Genomic DNA, 25,011 nt, shown 5'->3' with positions numbered 1-25,011 from the left:
TTTCTGAATAGCAGCAATCTCTGTGCACTCTGTTTTGGAGCCCAGATACCAGTGATTACCCCATGAATAGAAATCTGCCTGCAATTAACAGCATGTATTCATGCAGGGCAGGAGGGGGGAAAACATGTAGGTATCTCCCTTCCTTGCCCCCTACCCGTCCCCTTGTGCCCCTCTGCACTTATTTCCCCAGTCTATCATAAATGACCCCTTATATGTGTTAGTGGAAAAGCTCTAAAGTAGATGGTGTAAATACTGTAGGTTACTCTGATGAACCTCTCCCTCCCTCCCTTCCTCCTTCTACATAAACATTTTTATGGTAAATAATTAATAAACATGCAAAATTATTTTTTCTTTTCAGTTTCACTGACTAAACCTTAGTTAATAACCTGCTTAATATTGTTTATAATGCTTATAATAATACCTTTATGACTTCTGCATTCCCATGTAAGTTCATGGCTGGCACACAGAGCTTTATTGATAGATGATTGGCTTTGTGGGACTTGGTAGTGTTTTCCCAGGTACTCTCTGCCCAGCCATCCAATCTAGCTGCAGAATTCATGTAGGTTTAATTGAGGTGAGGGAAGTAATACTGTGCGTTGTTGGCACTGTGTGAGACATCCACTGTATCCAGGATTATTGGTTTGTTTTTGCTTCGTTTTTCCAAACAGGAAAAAGAGAAGAAGTACATGCTACCTTTGGACAACCTGAAGGTCCGTGATGTGGAAAAAGGCTTCATGTCCAGCAAACACATTTTTGCTCTGTTTAACACCGAGCAAAGGTACAGTGCATACCAAAAAGATGGTATAGTATAGTTTTTATTCTGGGTTGCGTGATTACCCCCCTTTCCATTCCGTATGTTTCATACAGTATGAAAGGTGAATGATTTGACCTGCAGCTGTTCTATTATAATACCCTTTCTATAGCTATTTTGGAAGCCATTGCTAAGGTACAGTTTACTAGGTCAGGTAATAGTCATTCTTAGAGCACTAAAAACAGTGGTTGTTGTTAGAATCTGTAAAAGTGGAATTGTTTTATTTGAGCAAAACACAAACATTGCATGAGCCTCTGGAATCTGAACTAATTGTTTTGTTTGAAGTTTATACATTAAATATCTAGCAACTTTCTCTGGCTGAATAACCAAATATAATTCATTCTGCTGTTGATCCTTCCCATCACAGGAGTCTAGTTATTTTTAAAAACACAATAAGTGGTCTTTATTGAAACAACAGGCCAGGTAGATAGGAAAAGGTAAATGTAAACTATCTTATGCTTGCACTTTCTTGTTTCCCCCACTGATAAAACAAACAGACCATAGGGTAGAGATATGGGAAGATGTCTGGTATAAAATTCTGGACTTTCCCTAATAAATCAATAATCAGTGCCAGAGCAGAGATGAAGAGGCCCAATTCTAATGTCTAAAAAATATATTTTAAATAAAATGTATTTAGGTGATGTCCACCTAAATAATGAGTTTTTGTATACTGAAAGTAATGCAATACTAAACAACTTTTCTATATACATGAAAAATATCAAGTTTAAAGTTACTGGTAAATAAAATTGCATATGAAAGTAGTTTCTGCCTGTCCTTTGCTAGTGCCTTCTTTGTGTTCTAGACCAGGGGGTCCAAATTTAGGCCAGTGGGGTGGATGTGGCTCTTCAAATAATTTGATGTCCCCCATTTTGATCTAGGGCTTCATAGACTTCATCTATGACATTGTCATTACAATGTAATATGGCCCTTGAACACATTGTATGGGAAGTAATCAGCCCACTACATGTAATAAGTTGGGCAGCGCTGTTCTAGACTAATGAAACAATGTATCAGAAATAATTTCTCCACCAGCCAAGACTCTAACTGGCTTTCATGCTTCTGTTATTCTCCTTCTTCCCAGGCCTGGTAATCACACAACATGCAAGACTTTGTAGGAAATGGAGTCTTGGCTGGAGGAGAACTGACACTGATACATTATGTCAGTGATATGAGGTGTCAGGGAAAGGAGCGGAGTGAATTCTAAGAGACATATAGGAATTACATTAAATAGCAAAGAAAAATGTAAATTATTATATATTGTAAAATGTGTAGAATGATATTTTCTTTATAAATGAGAATTCATTATTTTCCTTACAGTATTATTGTTTAATAAAACATATTAACAAACACAGAAGTTGATTTAGTAACATAGGTTTTAAAATTCCCCAGTGCAGTTACACATAGCAACCAATACTTATTATTCCTTATTTATATCACTGACTTATTACACAGTGCCTATCACATTAAAATATGCTGTAGTGATTTTTGTTCCTTTCAGATAAGTCTGATACAGTAAGTAACTGCATTGCAGGGGGTTGTTTGACGAATGCGGCCGCCTTGGTTTGCCCGGATAAGAAATCCCTCGCTGGGGATTTGGCATCTAGGATCCTGGACTTCCTTAGTCACTCCAGTGCCCCTAAATTTGTGCCGCCCTAGGCCCGGGCCTTTGTGGCCTCTCCACAAATCCGGGCCTGCAAATTCCCGCAAAATTACTTTTCCTAACTAACAGCTTTAAGGTTTTGGCACAAGCAACATTCTGATAGCTGGAATAGTCTTGCAGGGAACAATGGCATTCACCACATCCCAAAGCGAAGCACAGGATGCTCTGCTTATAACAGACATCATCGTGACAGGCTGACTAAAATCCTTGTCTTAGGCTGGGCCTATGAGTAGAGGGCATCTTTTGCATTCAGGTATTAGCTGATGCTAATTGATTAGCTAATACTGAATCAAATAATTTGCTGGTCTTTTTTTCTCTTTTGGCCACTTAGCTTTAATGCAAATTGCATGCACCAAAGATGAAACCGATAAAATGTATGTAAAAGCTGCATGTATGTGGCCAACATTACTGGGCATCTCTGTTTATATACTACTCAAGATCATTCGCTTACCCCTTCTATCATTGCACCTTTTTCTGCAAAATGTCCCTACGTTGCACTGCTTCTTTCGAGCTCTCACCATATTCAGACTCTAAGTAGTGATGTGTGAATCTGTCCTGCTTTGCTTTGGCAATAAATTGGCTAAACTACTGAAAAATTTGTGAAAAGGTAAGATTTCACCAAATGCATTAGAGTCAATAGGCATTTTTTTTTTGCAAAACAAAGTGTATGGTAAAATTCTAGCGCAGATATGCAAATGGTATTCAATCCTTTCCTAAAGCACACTGCCTAGGGAAGCTTAAGCTGCTCTAACCTTTCTCTTACTAGTGATCAATGATCAATTTTTTTTTACTATCTGTCTAAGGGACTTACAGTATTTAGGTTTCTGGGCTTTTTAAATATCATTAGGATAATGGTAAGGTTGCCCCTTAATGCATAAGCTTTCATTCTAAAAGCAGCCACATGCACAGAAACTGGATATTTCCTAAACTTTCTAAAACTGGCTTTCAGTCCCCTCGGTTTCTCTGTAACTTTCAGATGAATATAATTGGAAATATAGCATTAATGCTGCAGTATGGGGTCTCGGTCACAATTTCTTTTTTCTATTCATAAACTGCTTCAGTCTGTTATGTCCACAAATGCCTGTTAGCCATGCTATAGGCACATATTTAGGAAGCTGTTTTTCCGCCATCTCTTGTTCCCTTCCTCCAATGTCCTGCTCTGCCCCTACACATATTATGATCTGTTCAATAGATGTTTGCAGCTGTCATATGGTTTTCATATAGTGTAACTTTCAACGGTTTCCTGTTTTTTTTCCCTGCCCCCCACAAAGCCTTGTATTCAGTCTTGAATCCTAAGCCAGTGGGGGAGAATTTGTCAGATTGGAAGAGTGTGCATATATGGGTGCATGTGTGTGCATTTGTGTGTATTTTTTCCTAATTACACATTGCAGGCATGATTATTTCAGCTATTTGTTGTTACATGGTTTGTGACATTTGTCAGTGACTTCCTATAGAACTGTGCAGTATTCAGCGACAGCGGTTATGGAAAGATTTTTCATGTTGCTGTCTAAAATACTGCTATAATTACTTATGTCTTTTTACACAGTCTGCACTCTACAGCTATACATCAACATTTCATAATAAAACAAAACCATTAGGCATATACTTTTCTACATGTTCAAGAACAACAACTGTTTCTTTGATTTTGTCCAGAAAGTAGAACAGGGTTCTCCAGCTATAGGCTTTTAGAAGCCAAGATTTAACCACTTTTCTGTTTAAATAAAGAAAAATTATAATTGATTAAAGGAGTAGTTAAATCATGTTATAGAACACACTATTCACAGCCACTTTTAAATTTGGTCTTCATTATTCATTTTTTAAATTAGTCCCTCTTTTGCTTCAGCTTTCAAATGGTTGTCACTAACCCCAGCTGCCAATAAACTAACCCCTGCAGCAATTAAACTCCTAGTTCTATTTCTGTTAAATTTGATGCTTTGGCTCATATAATCCTTCGATTTGGCCAGACATAAGAATGAGCAACTTTCAGTGAACCAATATCAACATAAGATGAAGGAGATATGACCTTTGCCTCGGCTTCCAATGACCTGTCTTACATACTAGTTAGGGTTGTCATCCCATAGTTATTTTTGTCTCAAATCACTGACATAGATCAAGTATGGATGTCTGGATGAATCAGACAATGACTGTTAAAGACCAGAAACATTTGATTAATCTGGTTAAAACCTGCTAGGTTGCCTCACACCCAGCCTTTCCCAGTTGACTTGTTCATTTCTCCATATCTAAGGGTAAACATTATACAGAAAAACTTTGATTCCTGATGCAAAGGACCTGAGTTTTTTTTATAATGTACCTAAAGTTGTGAGTGAAGGCCGGCCAGAGCACCCCACTACATGAAAAAAGGTGGTAGCATGTTTGTGGCAAGTATTTAATCCACATATTGAAAATAAGGGGGGAGAGAGAAATGACCATAGTGAGCACCTTTATGGTTCTCTCAAGTTATGCCCTTAAATCCAATCTTTTACATTTTATTATTAATTCACTGTAGCCCTATGCATTCTCCTCAGGCCCAATAAGACTTATGTACAAATATATATATACAGTATCTCTGGAGCATCTGGAAACATGTTTTTTTTGGATGAATGGTAATAGGCACACCTTTATATAGGCTACTGCACATATGCAGGGAGTATTTTTAATTTCCTGATTAATTTCTTTCTTGATTAATTTTATTCTGACATTCCTGAATGCCTAGGTAGCATTTGTACCTGATTTATTTTGCTGTCCAGATCTGTTCCGGTCTGTTGTGATTTCTCCAATCCTGACAAAGGCTTAATTGACTTCTGTCTCTTGTCTATGTCTGATTTTGGCATGTCATATAAATAAATATGTCTATTGCTTGCCTCCAGCCCACCAAACATTAGCTAACAGATGTCTGCTGCCCACCTCTATCCTTGGCTTTTCAACTGACCACAATTGCCTAGTTGTCTGCACTCACTTTTATCCATCTAATGTGCAGTCCAAGCACTCATTCTCTTCTGCTACTATTCTGAGCCTGTATCTCATACGTGCAGGGCTACAAGGCTTTTCTGCTCTCACTGAACCAACCTAACTATATAATGGTGTCAAGTTATGTATACAGTGGCAATGTGCAAGTATATATATATAATTAGAGATGTAGCGAACTGTTCGCCGGAGAACTAATTCGCACGAAAATTGGGTGTTCGCAAGTTCGCAAGTTCGCGAACTTTTAGCGATGTTCGAAATTTTAGGTTCGTCTTAGCTGGAGCCAAATTTTGACCTCTCACCCCAGAGCCAGCAGATACATGGCAGCCAATCAGGCAGCTCTCCCTCCTGGACCACCCCCGGACCACTCCCTTCCATATATAAACCGAAGCCCAGCAGCCATCTTACATTCTGCCTGTGTGTGCTTGATGAGTTAGCATAAGGAGAGAGCTGTGCAGGGGTTTGAGGGACAGTTTAGGTAGCTTTGCTGACTAGTAATCTACTTTCTACTGCTCTGTATGTAGCTGCTGGGGACAGCTGTCCTGCTGATCTCATCTGCTGTAACCCAAAAGTCCTTGTAAAAGTTTATTACACAAGTTTAGAAATGTAGTGTGATTTCTGCCCTTTACAGCACAAAACGCAACGCTGTGTCAACAACATATTTTTCAGAGAAGTTTTTGCCCTTGATCCCCCTCCTGCATGCCACTGTCCAGGTCACCCTTTAAACAACTTTAAAATAAGTTTTCTGGCCAGAAATGGCTTTTCTAGGTTTTAAAGTTCGCCTTCCCATTGAAGTCTATGGGGTTCGCAAAGTTTGCAAAAGCTCGCACTTTTTGGCAGAAGTTCGCGAACGGGTTCGCAAACTTTTTTTGTGAGGTTCGCTACATCTCTATATATAATATATATAAAACTCATGCATGCACACACACATACATACATATATACATACATACTGTAACCCTGTTGACTTTAGTAAGTTGCCTTTGTTAAATATCTATATTCTAGCTGTGTTGTGTACTGTGCAAATCCTTCTGGGGTTTGTAGAACATTTGCTGCTTCTTCTAAATGTTATTGTGATTAAATTCTCTATCAACAGAAACTTGTTTCTCTTTCTCTCAATTGGAAAGCAGTGCAATCAATGCATCAGCTTTTTTATTGGCTCATGATCTTAATGCTAAGTTGCCTTTAGCAGCGACTGGTATTAATATTGCATGCTTTGACTCATTCTTGAACTTTTGTTTGATGAAAAATATTGGTAATTTCTGCAGAGATGATGGTCTTTAGGCTGAGATATCATACAGTGCACTAAACTAAAGTGTTTCTTGGTCAAGATTTCATTATGTTTTTAACCTCAGAATTCTCTTTGGGCTCTGTTATGTAATATTTACACAAGAACACGGATCCAACAAAAGACTGACATTCCTCCAAACTCTAACCATTAAGGCAGCTTTATAGACAGACAAAAGCAGGAGATTTTTTTTAGGCTAATTATTTCTTGGGATTAAAGACAACAGTCTAAAATGAAAGAGTTACAGATTTATTTGCAAGGAAGCACAAGCTCTGTCATTTTATAAGGTGTAAATGATTTGTTACACTAGTAGCACAGTATTAAGTTGTATCTGTGACGTGTTAAAAAGATACTTGAGCTTGTCTCTGGGCATAAGATGAACAACTAAAAATATGCATGATTCTCAGTGGAGCAGTAAATGATGGTGTTCAAATCACCAACAGAGCTTTCTAAAAAGAATTTCACATTTTAGGTTGCAGTGCTCTATGTGTTGATGCTGGGGGACATAGAATCCACCAGTAATCTATATATATATATATATATATTTTTCTTACTAGTGGTAATGACAGACATAGCATTACTTCAGTGTGTCACCCCATGGGTAAGAATTATGTTATATTTAATGCAATGACATTCTTTTGCAGGCGCTTACTGAATCAATAGGGGGTTATAGTTGCAACTTAATGCTAACACCGCATAAAACAAACAAACAAAAAAAACTCTTTGACTGCTTAAAGCAAAGTGCTTTGGTAAATGTGCCAGATCTCTACATGGCATAACATAACTCATTACAAAGGGAAGTGTCCTAGTGGCGAAGATTGCAGAACATTCTCTAGAGGTAACTGCAAAATCCATGTTGAAAAAATGCTTTAAAGAAGAAAAAAAATTGTAATTTTTCTGACCCTATTTGTTGCAGTTTTTTCCAATCTTTCCCTCTAGCAACTCTAGCTGCCTTTCCCCAATAATTTTCTTCTACAAGGAGCTCTATGTTTTTTTTCCTCCCAGAAGCAAATTGTAATTTATTAAAGTTTAGACCTTTCCGGTATATTTTGTAGTCCCTCTAGCTGCCAGTGCCTTATAAATGGTTACATGTTAACATGTTTTCAGATTTATATTTACAAATAATTCACAACATACAGAATGGAGGAAGTCTTGCACTCATAGCAACTAGCGATGGGGAACTTTATTTTTAAGGGTTTAGGGAACTTTGGGGCTTATTCACTAAAGGGCAAAAGTTGAAATTTCAACAAAAATGAAAACACTGCATGAAATTGCACAATTCACTATATGGAGAATATGACAAGTTTTGTCAAATTGTCACCAACTTCTCCAGTGCAATATTCACCAGTTAACCATAAAGCACAAGAATTAATTTTTGCCAAAATACAATTTTTCTTGTTCAGGCTGATGAACTACCATTATAAAGATTGAACAGCCATTTTTGCATCTCATTATCTATATAGTTTCCTCTTTGCTAATATCCCTCATACGTCATTTCTTTATGGCAGAGATTCTCTAGAGAAATTACCCCACTACTATGGGGAAGATATACTAATGAAATTTCACAGAGAATTATGCCAAGATGCCACATTCCTCTCATAATAACATATGTTTGATTTTGAGTAATAAATCACCTGCTGTATTGAGGTGGAGTTAGATGAGGAGAAAATTTACATTTTATTATATGTGCCCCTATGTACATCAGTATAATTTAGGATTTATCAGTAGGCTCATTGTTCACATCTGATTTTGTAAATAATGTAACTAGATTGTAATTGCCCAACTGCACAACTCAAGTCAATAGGGTACAACCACCTATCATCTTATATAAATCACAGTGAACACATTGTTACAGGGGTTCCGTTGTTATACATTACTGCCATACAGCATGTTTGGTTGGGCAGCAGTAGCAAAGATCTTAGATGAAGGAGGCACACAACAATAAATTGTTTATTTCTCAACTACATAACTACATTTTGGTACATGTTTAAATCAATGTTTGTGCCCTACAACAAACTGACAGGTAACTTACAAAGACTCTGTGTAAAGATAATGTTAAAATCAATAAGATTAACATTGAGTACAAATGTTATGCCATACAACCAAAATACTACATCTATAGCTGTGTCCTGTTCACATAATTGTGAATAAATGAAAGCACATAATACCTTATCAATAGCCTTTTGTACAATTTTAAAGGTACATGATTAGCAAAATTACTACCTAGTAAATTATTTATAGCAGACAATATAATTTTTATGTTCATATTATTAATGCCAGGTATGCTGGTCTCCTAATTATGAAAAGCCAAAGGGGTAGCCTGAAACAATGGCTGCTTTAACTCTGTACATGTGTTCAAAGAGTACATTATTACAATACTTAATCTAAATTTGTTTTGATTCTCTGTGTATATTAATGTTTGGTAATGTGCATAAGAGGCTGCTGTTCTTGATATTCGTAGTAGTCAAATTTGGCTATAAAATGTTATTATTATGTAGCCATATGAAAAAAAGCAGTTGCACGGCTAATAAATGGCATTTGGTTGAACTCCCACTGCTGTTTAATTTACAAGGCCTTTAAGTATAAAATACATCCTTGTCCCACCTTAAAAACAAACCCCCATTCTCTCCCATTGCCTTCCAAAATCTTCAGGGGTCTCAAAACCACTGCCTGAAAGATTACATATATAACAGGGTTTTGAGGAATAACTTCTGGTTCTTAAATGATGAGTCTGCCTTGCACTGGTATCATATTCACTGTATCAGTTTCATGGGTCCTCTTTTATAAAAGAGGAAAAAGCAAAGTGAATTATAAAAGCAGAGGCAATAAAGATTATAAAATCCCTGGACATTACTAAAGGAACAATAGCCAAGTTTCCATTGATATTTTCTTAATAGAACAATTAAAAGAAAAATATACCTAAAAAATGAATACTTAACCAACAGATAGTTTATATTATATTAAGTTACCTTTTTTATTTTGATCCATCATAGGGAGCAAAAGACCGAGCTTTGTCCATTAATTGGCTAATGAGACCTAACATGTATATGTGCCCTTGGTTTGTTTGTGTGCACTTTGAACAGTATGATCCTGGGGGGGGGGGGGTTGAGGTTCAAAATGTTGAGCTTCTCACTTGGTATTAATTCTGTATGTGAACGCTTTGGATGCTCTATTAAACTACACCCACAAATTTTACACTTTAGTGGACAATGTGAAATCTTTTGACTTATGATAGTAAAATCAGAAAAACTAGCTAGGGTAGTCACTATGCAGCATGGAGGCTCAGTAGGTAACACTTCTGCACTACAGTGCTGGGGTCTTGATCTTGATTCCAGCGAGGGCACTATCTGCCAGGAGTCTGCATATTTTCCCCATTTTTGGCGTTGGTTTCTTTCCTCTCTCCAAAAACATAGATATATATTTATTGGCTCCTGATAACATCAATCCTGCTGTATGGGAATGTGATAGGGACCTTAGGCTGTAAGTTCCGCTGGGGCAGGGAATAATTTGAAATCTCTGTAAATTTGTTGGCACTTTAGTAATAACGAATGATAAAAAAAAATAGATGGGGCGTTTAAAATGTGTGCAAATTATGTGGTTTTAATGTTGCTGGTCTGCATCCAAGTTAACTTAATTTGCGCAACTTTTTAAGCAATTTTTTAAACAGGGCTAAAGATTTATAGTTTTGTCAGCTTTTATATGGCAAGAGACTGGGTAGAATGCAGCACAGAAAATTGTATTTCTGCCCAGTTTTGTTTACACAGCTTAGTAAATATTCCCTTTAGACCAAATAACTGGATGAGTTGCAAATTGGCACAAAGATGAATGTCTCAACTGTAGAAATCACATGGGATTTGAGGGAAGTGTGGCCCCAGTCTTTTTTTATGGGTCAGTGATCAGTATGTGTTGATGGTGGTCAGTGACAGGAAGATCTCCAGTTCTGAGCGACAAAGTTTAGTCCATTTCAACTGTCGAACTGTCTCCATACACAATACAGGTATGGGACCTGTTATCCAGAATGAGCAGGACCTGGGGTCTTCAGCATAATGGATTTTTCTGTAATTTGGATCGCCATACCATAATAAGTCTGCCAAAAATTCATTTAAACAATACATAAACCCAACAAGATTGTTTTGCCTTCAATAAGGACTAATTATAGCTTAGCTGGGATCAAGTACAGGTATGGGATCTATTATTCAGAAAGCTTGGGACCATGAGTTGTCCAGATGAGGGATATTTCCATAATTTGGATCTCCATACCTTAAGTCTACAAAACTCATTTAAACATTAAGAGCATATATTTGTTAGGATCATGTACAAGGTACTGTTTTATTATTACAGAGAAAAAGGAAATCATTTTTAACAATTGTAATTTTTTGCTTATAATGGAGTCTATGGGAGATGGTCTTTCTGTAATTCAGGCAACCCGGTCAGCCACCACCCCCCCCGGTGCGTGTGCTTTGGCGCCGTGTAATGACAAGCGGTGAGGGCAATGACTAAAGAGAGCGGACTAGGGGTAGGCAGGAGAGGCTCCTGCCTGGCGCCCCCCAATCGTTGCACCCTAGGCAGCTGCCTCTTCTGCCTACCCCTAGTTCCGGCCCTGTAGAGGCCTGATTTTGAATAGCAATGAGTAATTATTACCTGCTGATTGGTTGCTATGATCTACTCGAGCTTAAGCAAAGCTTGCAGTTGTTATAACATTAACCCATATTCATAGTGAAAGAATAAGGAACTAAACTTTCTACCCTGCTACAAGACTGTGACATATTGAAGTAAAAAAAATACAATTAAAAATCTTTGTACTGTTGCTGGGCTGCCCTATGAATGCACATTATTGTACAATATGTCCTCTGTTTCTGCCAGCAGGAGCCAATCTCAGGTAATAATAATAGTGGTGCCTACATTCTGATCAAAAACATCTGTTGGGACATGTTTCATGGCAGAAATGTAGAGAGCCATTGTCCATATCTGTCAGGGAACCTTGGTGGGGAAGCCCTAGAATTTGTATTATTTACATTAGTGCTGTGAAATCAGCCATTTACTGATCCTTTTAGGAACATGAAGCAGATAAGAAAAATAAACTAAAACTTAAGCCAGCCAAGGATATCCTGCAGTTTCACGTTACAGCACAATGTTTACAATATATACTGTCCCAAAGTTAAATGGCATTCATATATTTGCTTTTAGAATATTTACCCATTTGTCACACAGCGTTCCCTGGTGCTGCCACATTTCATTGAAAATATATCCCACACAATATGCAATGTAAATACAACATATAAAGCTCACTAGTGCTTAGGTGCTTGCGAGTCGATAACTGTAGTAAATAAATGTGTAGGCACTTGCATAAATCCTCACAACCAGACTAAGAGCAAAAAAGTTAACATTACAGGAACATGGGCATAATGGCCTTAAGTCTTTCATGTTCCTGTTAAAAGGTTCACGTTTTGCTACTAAACGGGTCTTGGGGTTATTGTATGAGTGTGGGAGTTTTGCCTCACTCACTGTGCTTCCAAATGAATAAAATATTAATTTAAGCCTAATTAATTACTTCCCTAGTTTTCCCTGCATATTGTCCTTTGCACTGTCAGCTGTGCATCTATGCTCCTTGTATATGCCTGTATAAAAGCATACCACGGGTCTCTATGCTCATTGCTGTGGAGTATTTGGCACCAAACTCCCTATTTATACCCAGTTCCTGTCTATGTCTTTTAATGCCAAAGGTTGGAGAAACAAAATGGGACAGATTCGCTCATCACTATTGACATCTGTATTTCTGCAGAAATTGCTTCAGCCCCCTATCATTGCCATTCAATATCCTTCTGTCACCCTAATTTTGTGACCATTGCCTTTGCGTGGATTTTGGATGTTAGCCACATGCCATGACCTTTGATCTGGATACCAACTATGCCTCTTGCAGCCTGCTCTGTTCCATCTGAGCCCTTATGCATATAGGGCCAGATTCAGTTAAGTGAAGAAAGGGTACAGTATCTCATGGTTTATCAAAATAAAACTTATGGACAAGATTCAATTTGAGGAGAGAAAAATTTTCTCCTAATTCAGTTTCAGTTCGTTTCCCATAGACATCAATAAAGTTTCATGCAATAAACTGTGAGATACGTTTTTCTTAAAAGGAATTGCATTTCAAATTCGAAAAATCTCGACCATCAGTTTTCTCTTGATAAACCTTTTTCTCACTGAATTAAATCTGGCTCATAGTGTCCTGGTCCTGAGTTGGATCTCTGTATGTGGCACCTCAGGGCCTCAAAAGGGCATCAGTAGATACAGACCCTTGTGAAGCTGTATATTCCAAAGGTGTCAGACTGCACTGAAATTAGCTCAATCCTGGGTTCAACCATTGAAGTATCAATTCATTTAAATTCTTGGATTAAAATCATGCAAAAAATGCTTCAGAGAATCTAAAGGGGTTAAAGCTATGAATGGAGCAGCCTTGATTTAGAGTGACCTAAAAGAGGGCACACCCTGCTAGAAAATCTTAGTCACACATTTCAGCTAACTCATAGCAGATGGACATTTCTAAAGCAAACAATTCCAAAGACATCACGTAGTTTCTCTCTTTTTCTGTCCCCAACTTTCTTTCTTTCTATAATATGTCTCCCTCAGTTACACTGTTTCTGGCCAGTATTTTGCCTGTATATATTTTGGCATTTTTGTTTCTCCCATGGAGGCGGGGTGTAGTCCTCTGACTACAGAACTGAGCAGAACTGAGCAAAATCAGCAGTATCATTATATGGAAGGGTGGCTCTTTATTGGCTACTAAAGCAGAACATGTGTTCAAGGATAAAGGCTAGGAAGCAAATGAGGCAAGTGATATACAGACAACACTGGTGCTTAGTTATTCAGGAAACTTATAAATGGGTGTCAAGAGTTCTTTTTTGTAAAAAATAGAACGTTTGAAAGGAGGAGAAGAATTGATATATTGTCACACATCTGTATATATCCCTTGCAACACGAGGCTGCTCCATTTATCATTCGGAATGAACCCCACAATAGATTGCTAGGCTTAACTAACTCCTTACTGTGATTCAAACTGGCCAATCTGATAAAACCTTTATTTCTTATCTACCAGCAGCCGTAGCCCCAAAGACTTATGTTCCTAAATTACAAAACAGTTTCTGGATACACTAACAAAAACTGACTCCTTTTTAACCAATACTTGCTCACTGTTTTCTACACAAATGTCCATTCCCAGTCCTTGAGAATAATCCTGATTGGTTTCTTAAAGCTACATAGGTTACAAGACTATTATAAGGAATTAAAGGGTTTCCTTACCCTGCACAAAGAAGACTCCTATTAGGTTAGTGATGAGAAGAGGTGGTCACTTGTTCTTGATGGTTTTTGAAGACACAAACTCTCTGAAAAATATGTTTGTATCATTTTTCAAAATAATTAGATGAAGGTCTAGATTTGCGAATATTTGAAAAACCTCGGGGGGGAGTATCGTTTACTACAGGTATAAATCCTACAGGTAAAAATCATTAAATAAACCCATTAAATCAACATTAAATAAACCCTATAGGATCGTTTTGCCTCCAACAAGAATTTATTATCTTATATTATCTTTATATTAGCATTCATCTTAGTTGGGATCAAGTACAAGGTACTGTTTTATTACTACATTACTACTACTAAAATTAAAATTGTATTGTAAATGACCTTGGACTTTATTGAAAGGTAAATACAGAACATACAACTGATTTAGTATCAGGCCATAAATCATTGCAATGGCTGCAAAAAAGTTGTGGTAAAAAAACACATATTGATTTCAATGCACATTGACTTTAACACTCATTGACTTTTTTTTGCCGTTTCCTGAATTCTTTTTATGTGAAATAGGACAGATTCACTTATCACTAGACACTTGTTGTGGGTCATAGTAGTACAGACCTTGGGAATGCTATTCTCTTAAATACTTTCATAAGGGGTTTCTAGAGAAAATACTGCAGACCATAATGAATGTAATGAACATTTTTGCTTGTTGTGTGTTATATTAGTGTCTTGTTCATAGCCTCATGCTTGAAAATGGTGATAATAAAGGTTTAAGAATTCTTTCTCAAATGTGAATTTGTCCTTATTTGACACTGCTCTTCCCATTTGTGGTTTTTAGGAATGTGTACAAGGATTATCGTTGCCTGGAACTAGCCTGTGACTCCCAGGAAGAAGTTGATAGCTGGAAGGCATCCCTTCTTCGGGCCGGGGTTTACCCTGATAAATCTATGGTAAGGAGCTTATTTTGCTATAAATGCACCCTCTGTTATTAAGAATGAGTAATATAATTTGCTACTTTTCTACATGCAGAAATCAGTGGCAAATAGAAGCCCTTTTTTCAATAACTGCATTTTTTTTGTTGCAAATAATTTCAAACTGTAGATATAATTGTGCAATGCTTATCCAAGGCAGCAGAACAAGATGAAGTCCAAATGGAGCCATAAGCAGGTAAATGATATGGGAACTTTCCTGCAAAACTTGCTTACTTTATTCATTGGATTAAAAGAAACAAACTATCTATAAAGACACATACTGCTCTACTCCTTGTGCCATAAGGGGTCCATTATTGAAGTAAAGCCTTAAACACTAGGACTTTATATATGATAATTTTGAATCCCCAAATTTAGGTCAGGTATTACAATGTTTTTTTTAGATTGGACACCTGTTTACATATAGCTGGGCTGATTTGAAAAGATTTTTCAGCACTAAATATTATTTTATGGGCCATATTTAGCAAGAAGTGAATAGAAGGTTCTCATGGGAAAAAAATGAAAAGATACTCCAACAAGATACAAGGACAGTTTTCACATTTTGATTTATTTGTTAAAAGTTCTAGAGAATTTTCTGTTTACCTTATGAATATAAACTTTAAACAGATTCATGCTATTTTATGATTTCAGAATTTATGGTATGCATAGGAGCTTGGAGACCTACTAATGTTGAGGTTTGTAAGAAGTTCTTTTTCTGTGACCATAGAATTTGCCTCAGTCTTGATGTCTGACTCCCGTAATGCATTCAATCTTCAATGTTGCTTTTTTCCCCTTACTTTTTTTTTCAAACAATATATTTGTCTCGGAATGCCAGCAGAGACCAATCCAAAGCACCATCCTTTTCAGCATTAGAACAGGATATCCATTTACCAGCAAACTGAGCTCTGGCTTTATGTATCTACAGAATATCCAAATACAGTTCTGGCTCTCAGCAATAACTGCAGCTTTGTGTCCAACCTTTCCAGACTGAATTACTCTGAGGTGCACCCATGTTTATTTTGGCTTTATTCCTTGCTACATTGGACACAGAGAAATTCATATCGGCAACTAGAAAAAGATAGCTTAGGTGGTTCACATGTTGCACTGCTCAGTCCAGACCTCATTTTCTCACATGCCCTTTACTCCCTGGTCACTGTTTGTTTTGTTTTTCCAAAGATTTCCTTCAGTGTAGAGTTTCTGAATATTGGATTATAGAGATCTTTATTGTCTTAACTTTAACCCTTTGAAAACTTCCCAGGCAGAGGTATGGTTGGTATGAGTCCTAAATACATTGCTAAGAAAGCAGTATAGATGGAACGAAAAAGAAACCAAAATACCAACCTTATAAAGATAACCTTAACTGTTACATGAACTTCTACAGAAAACATTTTATCATGTACTTATGTAAGCCTTCTAAATTAAATGCAGTGTTGTTCACAAATCCCTATAGAGCTAAAATCAAATTTGTGGAACTAGAGGCACATGGAGATTGAGTGACTTAGAATACATAAAGTGCCAAGCCAAGAATTATGTCCAGACTTCCCTACCCTGAGTAAGACTCCAGTCACAACCACTAAGCCATAACTTTCTTTTGCCAAAGTTATTCACTCTACTTTATAAACCTGGCATCCCCTTTGGTCTTGCAGGAAATAGACTCTAGCAAGACCGAGATGTAGTGCTTTTCTCTTCCACCTATCAGCCTTTGACAGTGACCTACAGAAGTGCACATGAAAAGAAACGAATTAAAGTTTTTGACTAAGTTTTCTTTCTCACATAGTTTCAATTATTTAACTACACAGAGAGATATTTGTGAGTTGCAAATATGTCATGCAGAAATCAAGTACAAGCATTCTAAAGAAAATCCAAGAAAGACTTAGAAGTATTGTATCTGCAGATATCGTCTTATACCTATGCTTTTACCCCCACCCCCCCTTGCCTTTTCACTTATGTGTTGGGCCCCAGGTTAGGCACTGAACAAGGCTGTCACAAAGCCAAAGCATTCCTAATGAAAAGAGGGTGGGCTGTATGGGGTGGCAGGTTAACCTGACTGTTTCCAGGAGGGCAGGAAAAGGATTTCAAAGCAAACTTCAAAGCCTTTTTGCTCTCCGACTTGCAGTCTGTTGGCCTTGCTCAGTATGGCAGGATTCTTGCTCAACTTTTTACTAATAATCCCCCTGGTTAGTTTTGTAAATTAACCTTTTAACCCATTTACTGCAAAATATGGAATAAATTAAACATCTGTTTTTCCCCTTACGGCTATCATGCTGGCTGTTGCTGGCCCCTTTGGCAGTGAAGGAGGTCATTTACTTCCAAATGGCTCTGAAAAAAACTGATTTTTCCTTTTTTAACTACATGCCAAACATATTAAATAACGCACACATATTATTTGGGCATTTTGTAACTATGGTTATCTGAGAAGCAGCACCTTTGTGTGGAAATGCAGAGTTTAAGGGGAATTACATCAAACTCTGTTCTGTAGTTGCCTGGATTTCATTCTGTATCAGAGTCTGAATGATTCCAGCCATTAGCACAAAGGTATAAGCTAGACAGCATCACATTCTCATGAAGTTGCAATACTATTACAGTGTATTCTTTTCATTGCAATTTAAAATGCCTAAATGTTACTAGAAAGCTGTCTTATGACCAATACCTTTTGAGGGCTGCACTAACTAACAAATGATATCATAGTTTAAGGACCTATTAAATGAAAAAGATATATTTCTTGAGAGATGCCCTAGGATCAACGTCAAATTTATATCCTGCTGCTTCCTAGCTACTTTTCCCCTGGCCCAGACCCTCTCCTACAGTATCTGATGGGCACGTGCTCAGTTGTCTACACTCATGTGCCAACTGGATCATAGCAGTGTACTCCCCCTCCAACTCAGCCCGGCTGCCAGATTTTGTTGAAGTTATAGGTCTAGAAGGTAGGGAACTTTTTTTTTTTTATATATTTAGGCACCCAAGGGTTGCTTCCCAAGCTTTACACCCTATGCACAATGATTTATTGCAATGTAAGCATTCAGTGCTGGTGTCTGCAGTTATCTTTTGTCAGTTGCCTAAACAAAGTCTTGCTCAATGCTTTATGTTCAGAGGAACTTTACATAATCTATATTCTTGGCTTCAGTCAGAAAGCCCTACATAAAATTTAAAGTATAGCAATAAAATCTATGTAAATGAAAAACTATGTTTTCCTTTAAATGCATATAAGGCGTTTGCATTTTTCATGTAAGTGGCCATTTTGCAAATCTCCTGTCTCTGGGGGCTATGCCAAATTAGAAGGCCTAGAGCAGTTTGGATGGAATCCCATAAGCCAGTTATGGTGAGACACATATACTTTGCTATACATTCTTGGAACTATAGCAGGATGATCTCAGTTTCTTATGTGATGTGACGGAATGTTGAACATAAGTAATAAAGGCTTTCAATTGTAATTTAGATTGTAAGTTCTTTTGGGCAGGGCCCTCTCTACCTATTGTTATTGGTTGTATATTGCGTGTAATTCTGTATGTTCAGTGTATACACACATTTATTGTACTGTAGAATATCTTGGTGCTTTTTAAATAAAAATAAAAATAATAATATTAAAAGTAATATTAATATATTCACACATAGGCTACTACATAGGCTACTAATGTTTTTAAATCTGTGGCTTAAAACTAGCAATCCAATCCAATTTTGATTGGCCTCACTGGTAAAGAACCAGGAAAAGACATCTTTTATGCAGGCACGTAACCTGTGCAGTTCCAGTATTTGAGATTATATTGTACATACTCTGTTTATTTCATTTTCCCCTCTGAAAATTTTATTTTTTCCTCATTGGTTCTTTACTGGTGAGGGTAATAAATATTGGGTAAAAAATGAGGACCAATTGTTTGGAATTGGTCCAATTATAATATACTAACAGCTAATGTAAAGGTTAATATTCCCTTTAATTGTTCTAGTAGTAGGTAGTAAAATCAGAAAAAGAGGCAAGGGTGGAACTGAGGGGTTGCAAAAAGTTCCTGAGGTAGGTACATAAGGAATTCTTTAAATGTTCATAGGTTAAGCCCTTTCTGTGCAAGACCCATAATGTTTTATCAATGCATTAATAATTGTTATCAATCTGCCAGCCTCTATTCTACTAAGAATTTCTATTTTATAAATATCTCCTGTTTGGTGATTTGAAAAAAAATATCTTGCGATTAAAGAACACCTGGTACTCCAGATTCTCTTATTCACCACTATTGCTTACACTGGGCTCCTGAATAGCAAGGGCCTATTATGAGCAAGTGTCTGACGTGCAGCCCTCAGATCTGCCTGTATAGCCGGCTACTTTAGCACTATATACTGCCTGTATAGCCGGCTACTTTAGCACTATATACTGCCTGTATAGCCGGCTACTTTAGCACTATATACTGCCTGTATAGCCGGCTACTTTAGCACTATATACTGCCTGTATAGCCGGCTACTTTAGCACTATATACTGCCTGCAGAGCCGGCTACTTTAGCACTATATACTGCCTGTATAGCCGGCTACTTTAGCACTATATACTGCTCACAAGCATTATTTTACCTGTAGCACCTCACATGTAGAAATGAATGAACTGCTTGGGGTTTGTTTCACCGCAACATTCACCGGTTGGTCCAATGACAAACAGCAAAGGAACATCATTAATTTCATTACTTCTGTTTGATGGCATATGTGAATGCACAGCATGCTTTCTAGCTGCCAAAGTCAACAGTTCCTTCACTAAATGAAAGCATTTTAAGAAAGTATGTTTAATTACATTTTTCCACAGGATATATTTCCTTTCACGTTGCAGAAAATGTACAAAAAAGAGGAAATATTCCCCAACATCTTTCACTGCTTTTTGCCTGGCATTAAACTGTAAAATTAACTAGATATATATGTGATTTTTGATGTGATCTATGTTAAAGTTCTTAAAACAATCTTAAATATACACAGTTATTTTCTAAATAACTTGAAGCTGATGAGATTGTCAGCAATAGATTTCAGAAGGAGAACAACGTTGTAAACTCATAAAATGTAAAATACAAGCTACTAATAACAATAGTTATGCATTATTGATTCTTTAAATATCACAGTATAATTTTGTTGTCAGGACAGCTCAGAGTTGCCAGATGGGGGGGGGGGGGTGGTCACATTCAACCTCCAACTAGGAAAAAAAATCTCAATGTGCATCTGAAAGTAAACAGAGCAGCAGGTTTTAAGTAAAAGAGAAACAAGGTTATACTCTGGATTCCTTGGCAACATTCAAGTAAAGGGAGACATTGTAGCTCACAGTAAATTGTTTACAGGCCTGAGCACATATGAATATATATATATATCGCACATACTGACTGTGGTTTTTCCTATTTTGTATTAAAATGTCTCATTCTTTTAGCAGAACCACTAAATATGAGGTGTACAGGTCAGTGAACAAAAATTAAAATACTTTTCGCACTTTTTTTTAAACGGGCAATATATACAGCTTGGTAATTGGTTGTAAAAAGTATTTATGTTCATACATAATGACATTTAATGAGTTAAAAATCACTTTATTCTTGCCCTTGCCAGGGAGTTTTATACGTCTCATGATTTATGGAAAATTGTACACAGTTTGGCAGATGAAAAAATGGCCACTGTAGATATCAAGATAGATTCTTGGAGCATATCAGCCTGCCTGGAAGTGCAATAGGGTAGGAAAAAGGTAATTATTTATGTAGTGCTTTTTTCACATGGGATGCAAAGTGCATTATGGGTTATTTTTAACAGTAATCAATTAAGCCATAATAAGTATGCAAGGAGTTTAAGAACTTGTTCAGGGTCACAAGGAATTGAACAAGGGTCTCTAGTGTGAGATCTCACATGAAAGGCTCATCATTTGACCTCCAAGCCAATTCTTCCTCAAAATTGTGCCAGTCATGCACAAAGTATCTGCACCTACTGCAATGGCTTAGCTCTGAACCATACACCAGATCCTGTGCAAATTACAGAGTGCTGACACCTTCAAGACAACTTTGTACCTAAACTCTGCGATAGGCAGGCATTTATATAGTTATCGCCTACTCCTTGTGGCCCTTGGCACTCCTAAGCCCAGATGTTTAAATAATGTTCAAGCTTGAAGTGTTCCAGGGGACACTCAAGTGCTGCCCATCATTCACTCTTTCTGAAAGCGCAGTGTTATGGGAGGTTTTGGCTAGGGAGTGTTCCAGTGACCACCAACTAGTCCCTCTAAACATATTGCTGCCAAACACTGAGAGAGAGAGGCATAACTCTTTGATTTCTACTTTAGGAGGACAAAGACTTGCATTTTGGACACAAAAAGTGGAGCCAATTGCAAAAAACAGGATGCCCTGTCTCCTGTATCATTAATGAGATGATAGGTCTGGGCAGGCTCATTTCAGCTCCTATTCAAGACTTGCATGTGAGACAGATGTACAACTTGCTTCCTAGCACAAAATGATCTGATATAGAACAGTAATTAGTGTATGTCGATGAGAAAGCTATAACAAGTAGCACGAGCTGTCTTAAGAGACATTTGCATCACAAATAAGGAATACTTCTGTAACCCACAGACATTATAGGGAAACTTAAGATTAATGCCACTTGGTAAACAAAAGAATAAAGGCCCAATATCTTAGGGACTCCACAGTAATTATTAGGAACATTAAAAAGCATTTTTATAAAGCTGTGTGAACAAAACAATGTTAAAACATACCAAAATGCCAAATCAAAATCATGGTACAATATTTAAACTGCTGCTTATTTATAAACCTGTGCAAATACTGTATGCGTATGTGTAACTGGGTGTAAAACTCTTCTGTAGCAGAGGTGTTTGCATGAAAAAAAACAAAAAAACTGTGTGGAAATTGGCATTGAGCACTTCCGCTCTTTACACAGCATTTAAAGTCAATTTCTGTTCCATCTGAACTTTAATGGGTTATATCAGGTTTGGGGTGGTATAAGATAATGTCATAAATCACGTCAGTAGTCTGGTGAAAAAAACTAAACGTATAAATAGCACAGAGGCCACAATTAGCATTTGTTTCAACAATGGTGTTAATTCAGGGACAAAACCAATGTATTTTACCCAATTTTTTATAATAATTGTGCATGCTTTTTTATATTAAGGCCGTTATGTGTCACTTATTTCTAGTTATTTCTAGTTATCACCCTATCTATAATTATATATTTGTACAGGTATTGAATTATTATCTGAAATGCATGGGACCTGGAGTTTTCTGGACAAGGGATCTTTCAGTAATTTGGATCTCCGTACCTTAAGTCTTCTAAAAAAAAAAACACCCGTAACTCCTGCCCCTTCTGTATGTAGCACTGTTGAAAGCAGCACAGCATAGAGAGAAGCTACAACTTTTTGTGCTTCCCAATCTTCTTGGTGCAAAGTACAAAGTGCAAAAAACAGAGTGCTGTGCACATATTTAGCATGCTGCACAATATATTTTTTATATCATTGACCTTGTAATAAGCTAAGTAAGGCCTGTTAAACAATAAAGGGGGGGAAGGTTCATTAGTGGTAATGTGGCTTTGAAAACTATGTACTTATTGCCAGCTGGAAGTTATTTTGTTGGACCTGCCTGTGCCTGGATAATGAGCTCTTGCACCCTGATAACATTTTGCTTACAAATACTGTTGCTAGTAGCTGCTGTAGTTCTGTCTCTTGACAATACACAATCCTGATGCCTCTGTATTGCCCAAGATAGAATACCCAGGTTTAAGCCCACTGTATCATCAACAATTTGCTTAACTAAGAGAAACAATGAAAAGTTAAGATTGGGGGGATACCACACATGCCTTACAGCAGTGGTCCCCAACCTTTTTTGTGCCAAGGACCGGTGGCAAACGGGTAAAATTTTCCACGGACCGGGGCGTGGGTGGGCGGGGTTGTGCGCACGCTTTTATATGCGCATATTCAGCGCGACCAGGAACAGAGACGGCCCACTAAATAGCAGCCCGCGGACCGGCGGTTGGGGACCCCTGCCTTACAGGATTTCACAGAGAGCTGCCCTTTTTCTGTTGCTCATCTAGATCTCTAAGGATTCTGGGGTGCTTCTAAGATGCTGAAAGTTATCATTCAAATACTGCTAAATGGCAACTGGCGATCATTCATAGAATATCAATACAGAGAAAGCTGGGTGCTGTGTTGAAGAGTATTATTCAAATCCTAAAAGAGGGGGCTAAAAGAGGGATTGCAGCACTGGGGAAATAACCTTTTGCAGGTTCCTGTTGGAGACATACAGTAGCTGTGGGGATTAAGACTGCTGGGGATGGGGATACCAGATGGGAATGTGCAAATCCTGGTTGCAGGGGTTTAATGGGGCAATTGTGAGACTGGGGGCTCATTTTACACCAAGGCTTCACAGTGAGGGGCAGTTTAGGGGGCAGAACAGTTAATCTTACACAAAGGGCTGAGCTGTCAGCCTGGGCCATGAATCTTACTGTAGATGCCAGACTGGTGGGGTTAATCTGCTGGAGGGATTGTGAGGTTGGCAGAATCCAGAGTCAGTATTCTGCGGGACAGCTGATAGGGACAGCTGTGGTGAAGGGGTTAAAACTATTGTAGGATTTTAAACTTAAGCTGTAGCGGCCAAGGCCAAGAGCTGTAACTTAGAGCTAAGGCTTCAGGTTAGACATCATCACAAAACACAATCCTGCTGCTTCACAGATATCATTGCCAAATCATATGCTCATCTCTTTCTTTTCATCACTTTTTTTTCTAGTCAGTGGATTCTGAATTACTTACACATCTGTAAGAACTGAGACAACACTTATATTTATCTAGCAGGGTTGTTATAATGTCTAGTCATCTTATTTCACTTCTGGTATAAAACATTTAATGAAAGACACAGAGAAGAGCTATCAGCTCAGAAATAAAGACTATGCATTTTCTGCAACTTCTGGCACACTTTGTCTTTCCAGTATTACATTTCTGAATGTCAGTCTTTGCATAATAAGTGAATTAGAAGAAAGGGGATAGTAATTTAGGTGCGTTATGTGACAAATTTATAAGGGGGGGATTAGAGCTTGCCACAGTTTGCCAGAGGAAATTCCACAGTGCTCTCCTTTATAATATACTGTATATAGCAAGCAGATACATATCTAGTGGGCTTTTTTCTGATTTGGATTTTTTACTGCTAAAAGTCACAGAAAAAAAAAGTTGAGTCTATTTCGAGATTTACAACAAAACGGCAAAAAATCTGAACCTGAAAATTCACCACCTAAAACTTGTCAATATTATGTAGAAGTCAATGGCAGATATCCCTTCCCTTCCCTGGAGGATCCATCTTTGCTTCAAAACTTTAGAGGTTTTCAAATTTTGGGCACTGGTTTTTGCGCAACAATTAGAAAAAGTTGAGATATCAGTGGGACAATTTGAAAAAGTCACAGTTTTCTGCATACTTTTCCCCTATGTATTTGTTTTAGTTAATATTGCCCAATAGAAAATATAGAGTGGCACCATATAAATACAGATTAGAGGGATTCTTCTCTGTTAACAAAATAATAATGACATTATTAATTTTTTATGTAAGTAGAAGATTTTTTCATAAAGTTTATTGAAAAAGATAGAGGGTAGGGATGAGCACCACTTTGGCTGATAAAGATTTGGGGTGAAATTCATGTTTTTGCTAGTGGTTAAGTTTTTCACAAATTTTGCATTTGTGTTTTGGCAGAAAAAAAAATCTTTTTTTGCATTGCCTCAAATGTATTTGGTGCGAGGAAAAAGGTCCATTGATTCCTATGCACTTGGTGTGAGGACAAAATTGAGAAAAAATGACAGCTGACTCCAATGCATTTCACACAAGAGGAAATGCCATTAATTCCAATTAATTTAGCACAAGAGGAAATGCCGATTGACTCCAATGCATTTGGCACAAGAGGAAATGCCCATTGACTTCAATGCATTTGGCACAAGAGGAAATGCCCATTGACTCCAATGCATTTGGCACAAGAGGAAATGCCCATTGACTTCAATGCATTTGGCACAAGAGGAAATGCCCATTGACTCCAATGCATTTGGCACAAGAGGAA

The 25,011-nt window shown here is 37.5% G+C and overlaps 1 protein-coding gene across 1 annotated transcript in view; it reads left to right on the top strand.

The window, feature by feature from the left end:
* Positions 1-25,011, top strand: part of dnm3 (dynamin 3) — a 150,925-nt gene that overhangs the window by 81,053 nt on the left and 44,861 nt on the right. The window contains exons 14-15 of the mRNA XM_031901337.1: positions 669-778; positions 14,852-14,963. Coding sequence (XP_031757197.1) covers positions 669-778; positions 14,852-14,963 — 222 coding nt within the window. The remainder of the gene's footprint in view (positions 1-668; positions 779-14,851; positions 14,964-25,011) is intronic.

Source organism: Xenopus tropicalis, chromosome 4, assembly GCF_000004195.4.
Source record: "Xenopus tropicalis strain Nigerian chromosome 4, UCB_Xtro_10.0, whole genome shotgun sequence".
NCBI lineage: Eukaryota > Metazoa > Chordata > Amphibia > Anura > Pipidae > Xenopus > Xenopus tropicalis.
The sequence above is the reverse complement of the archived record's forward strand: the minus strand, read 5'-3'. Positions and strand labels throughout refer to the sequence as shown.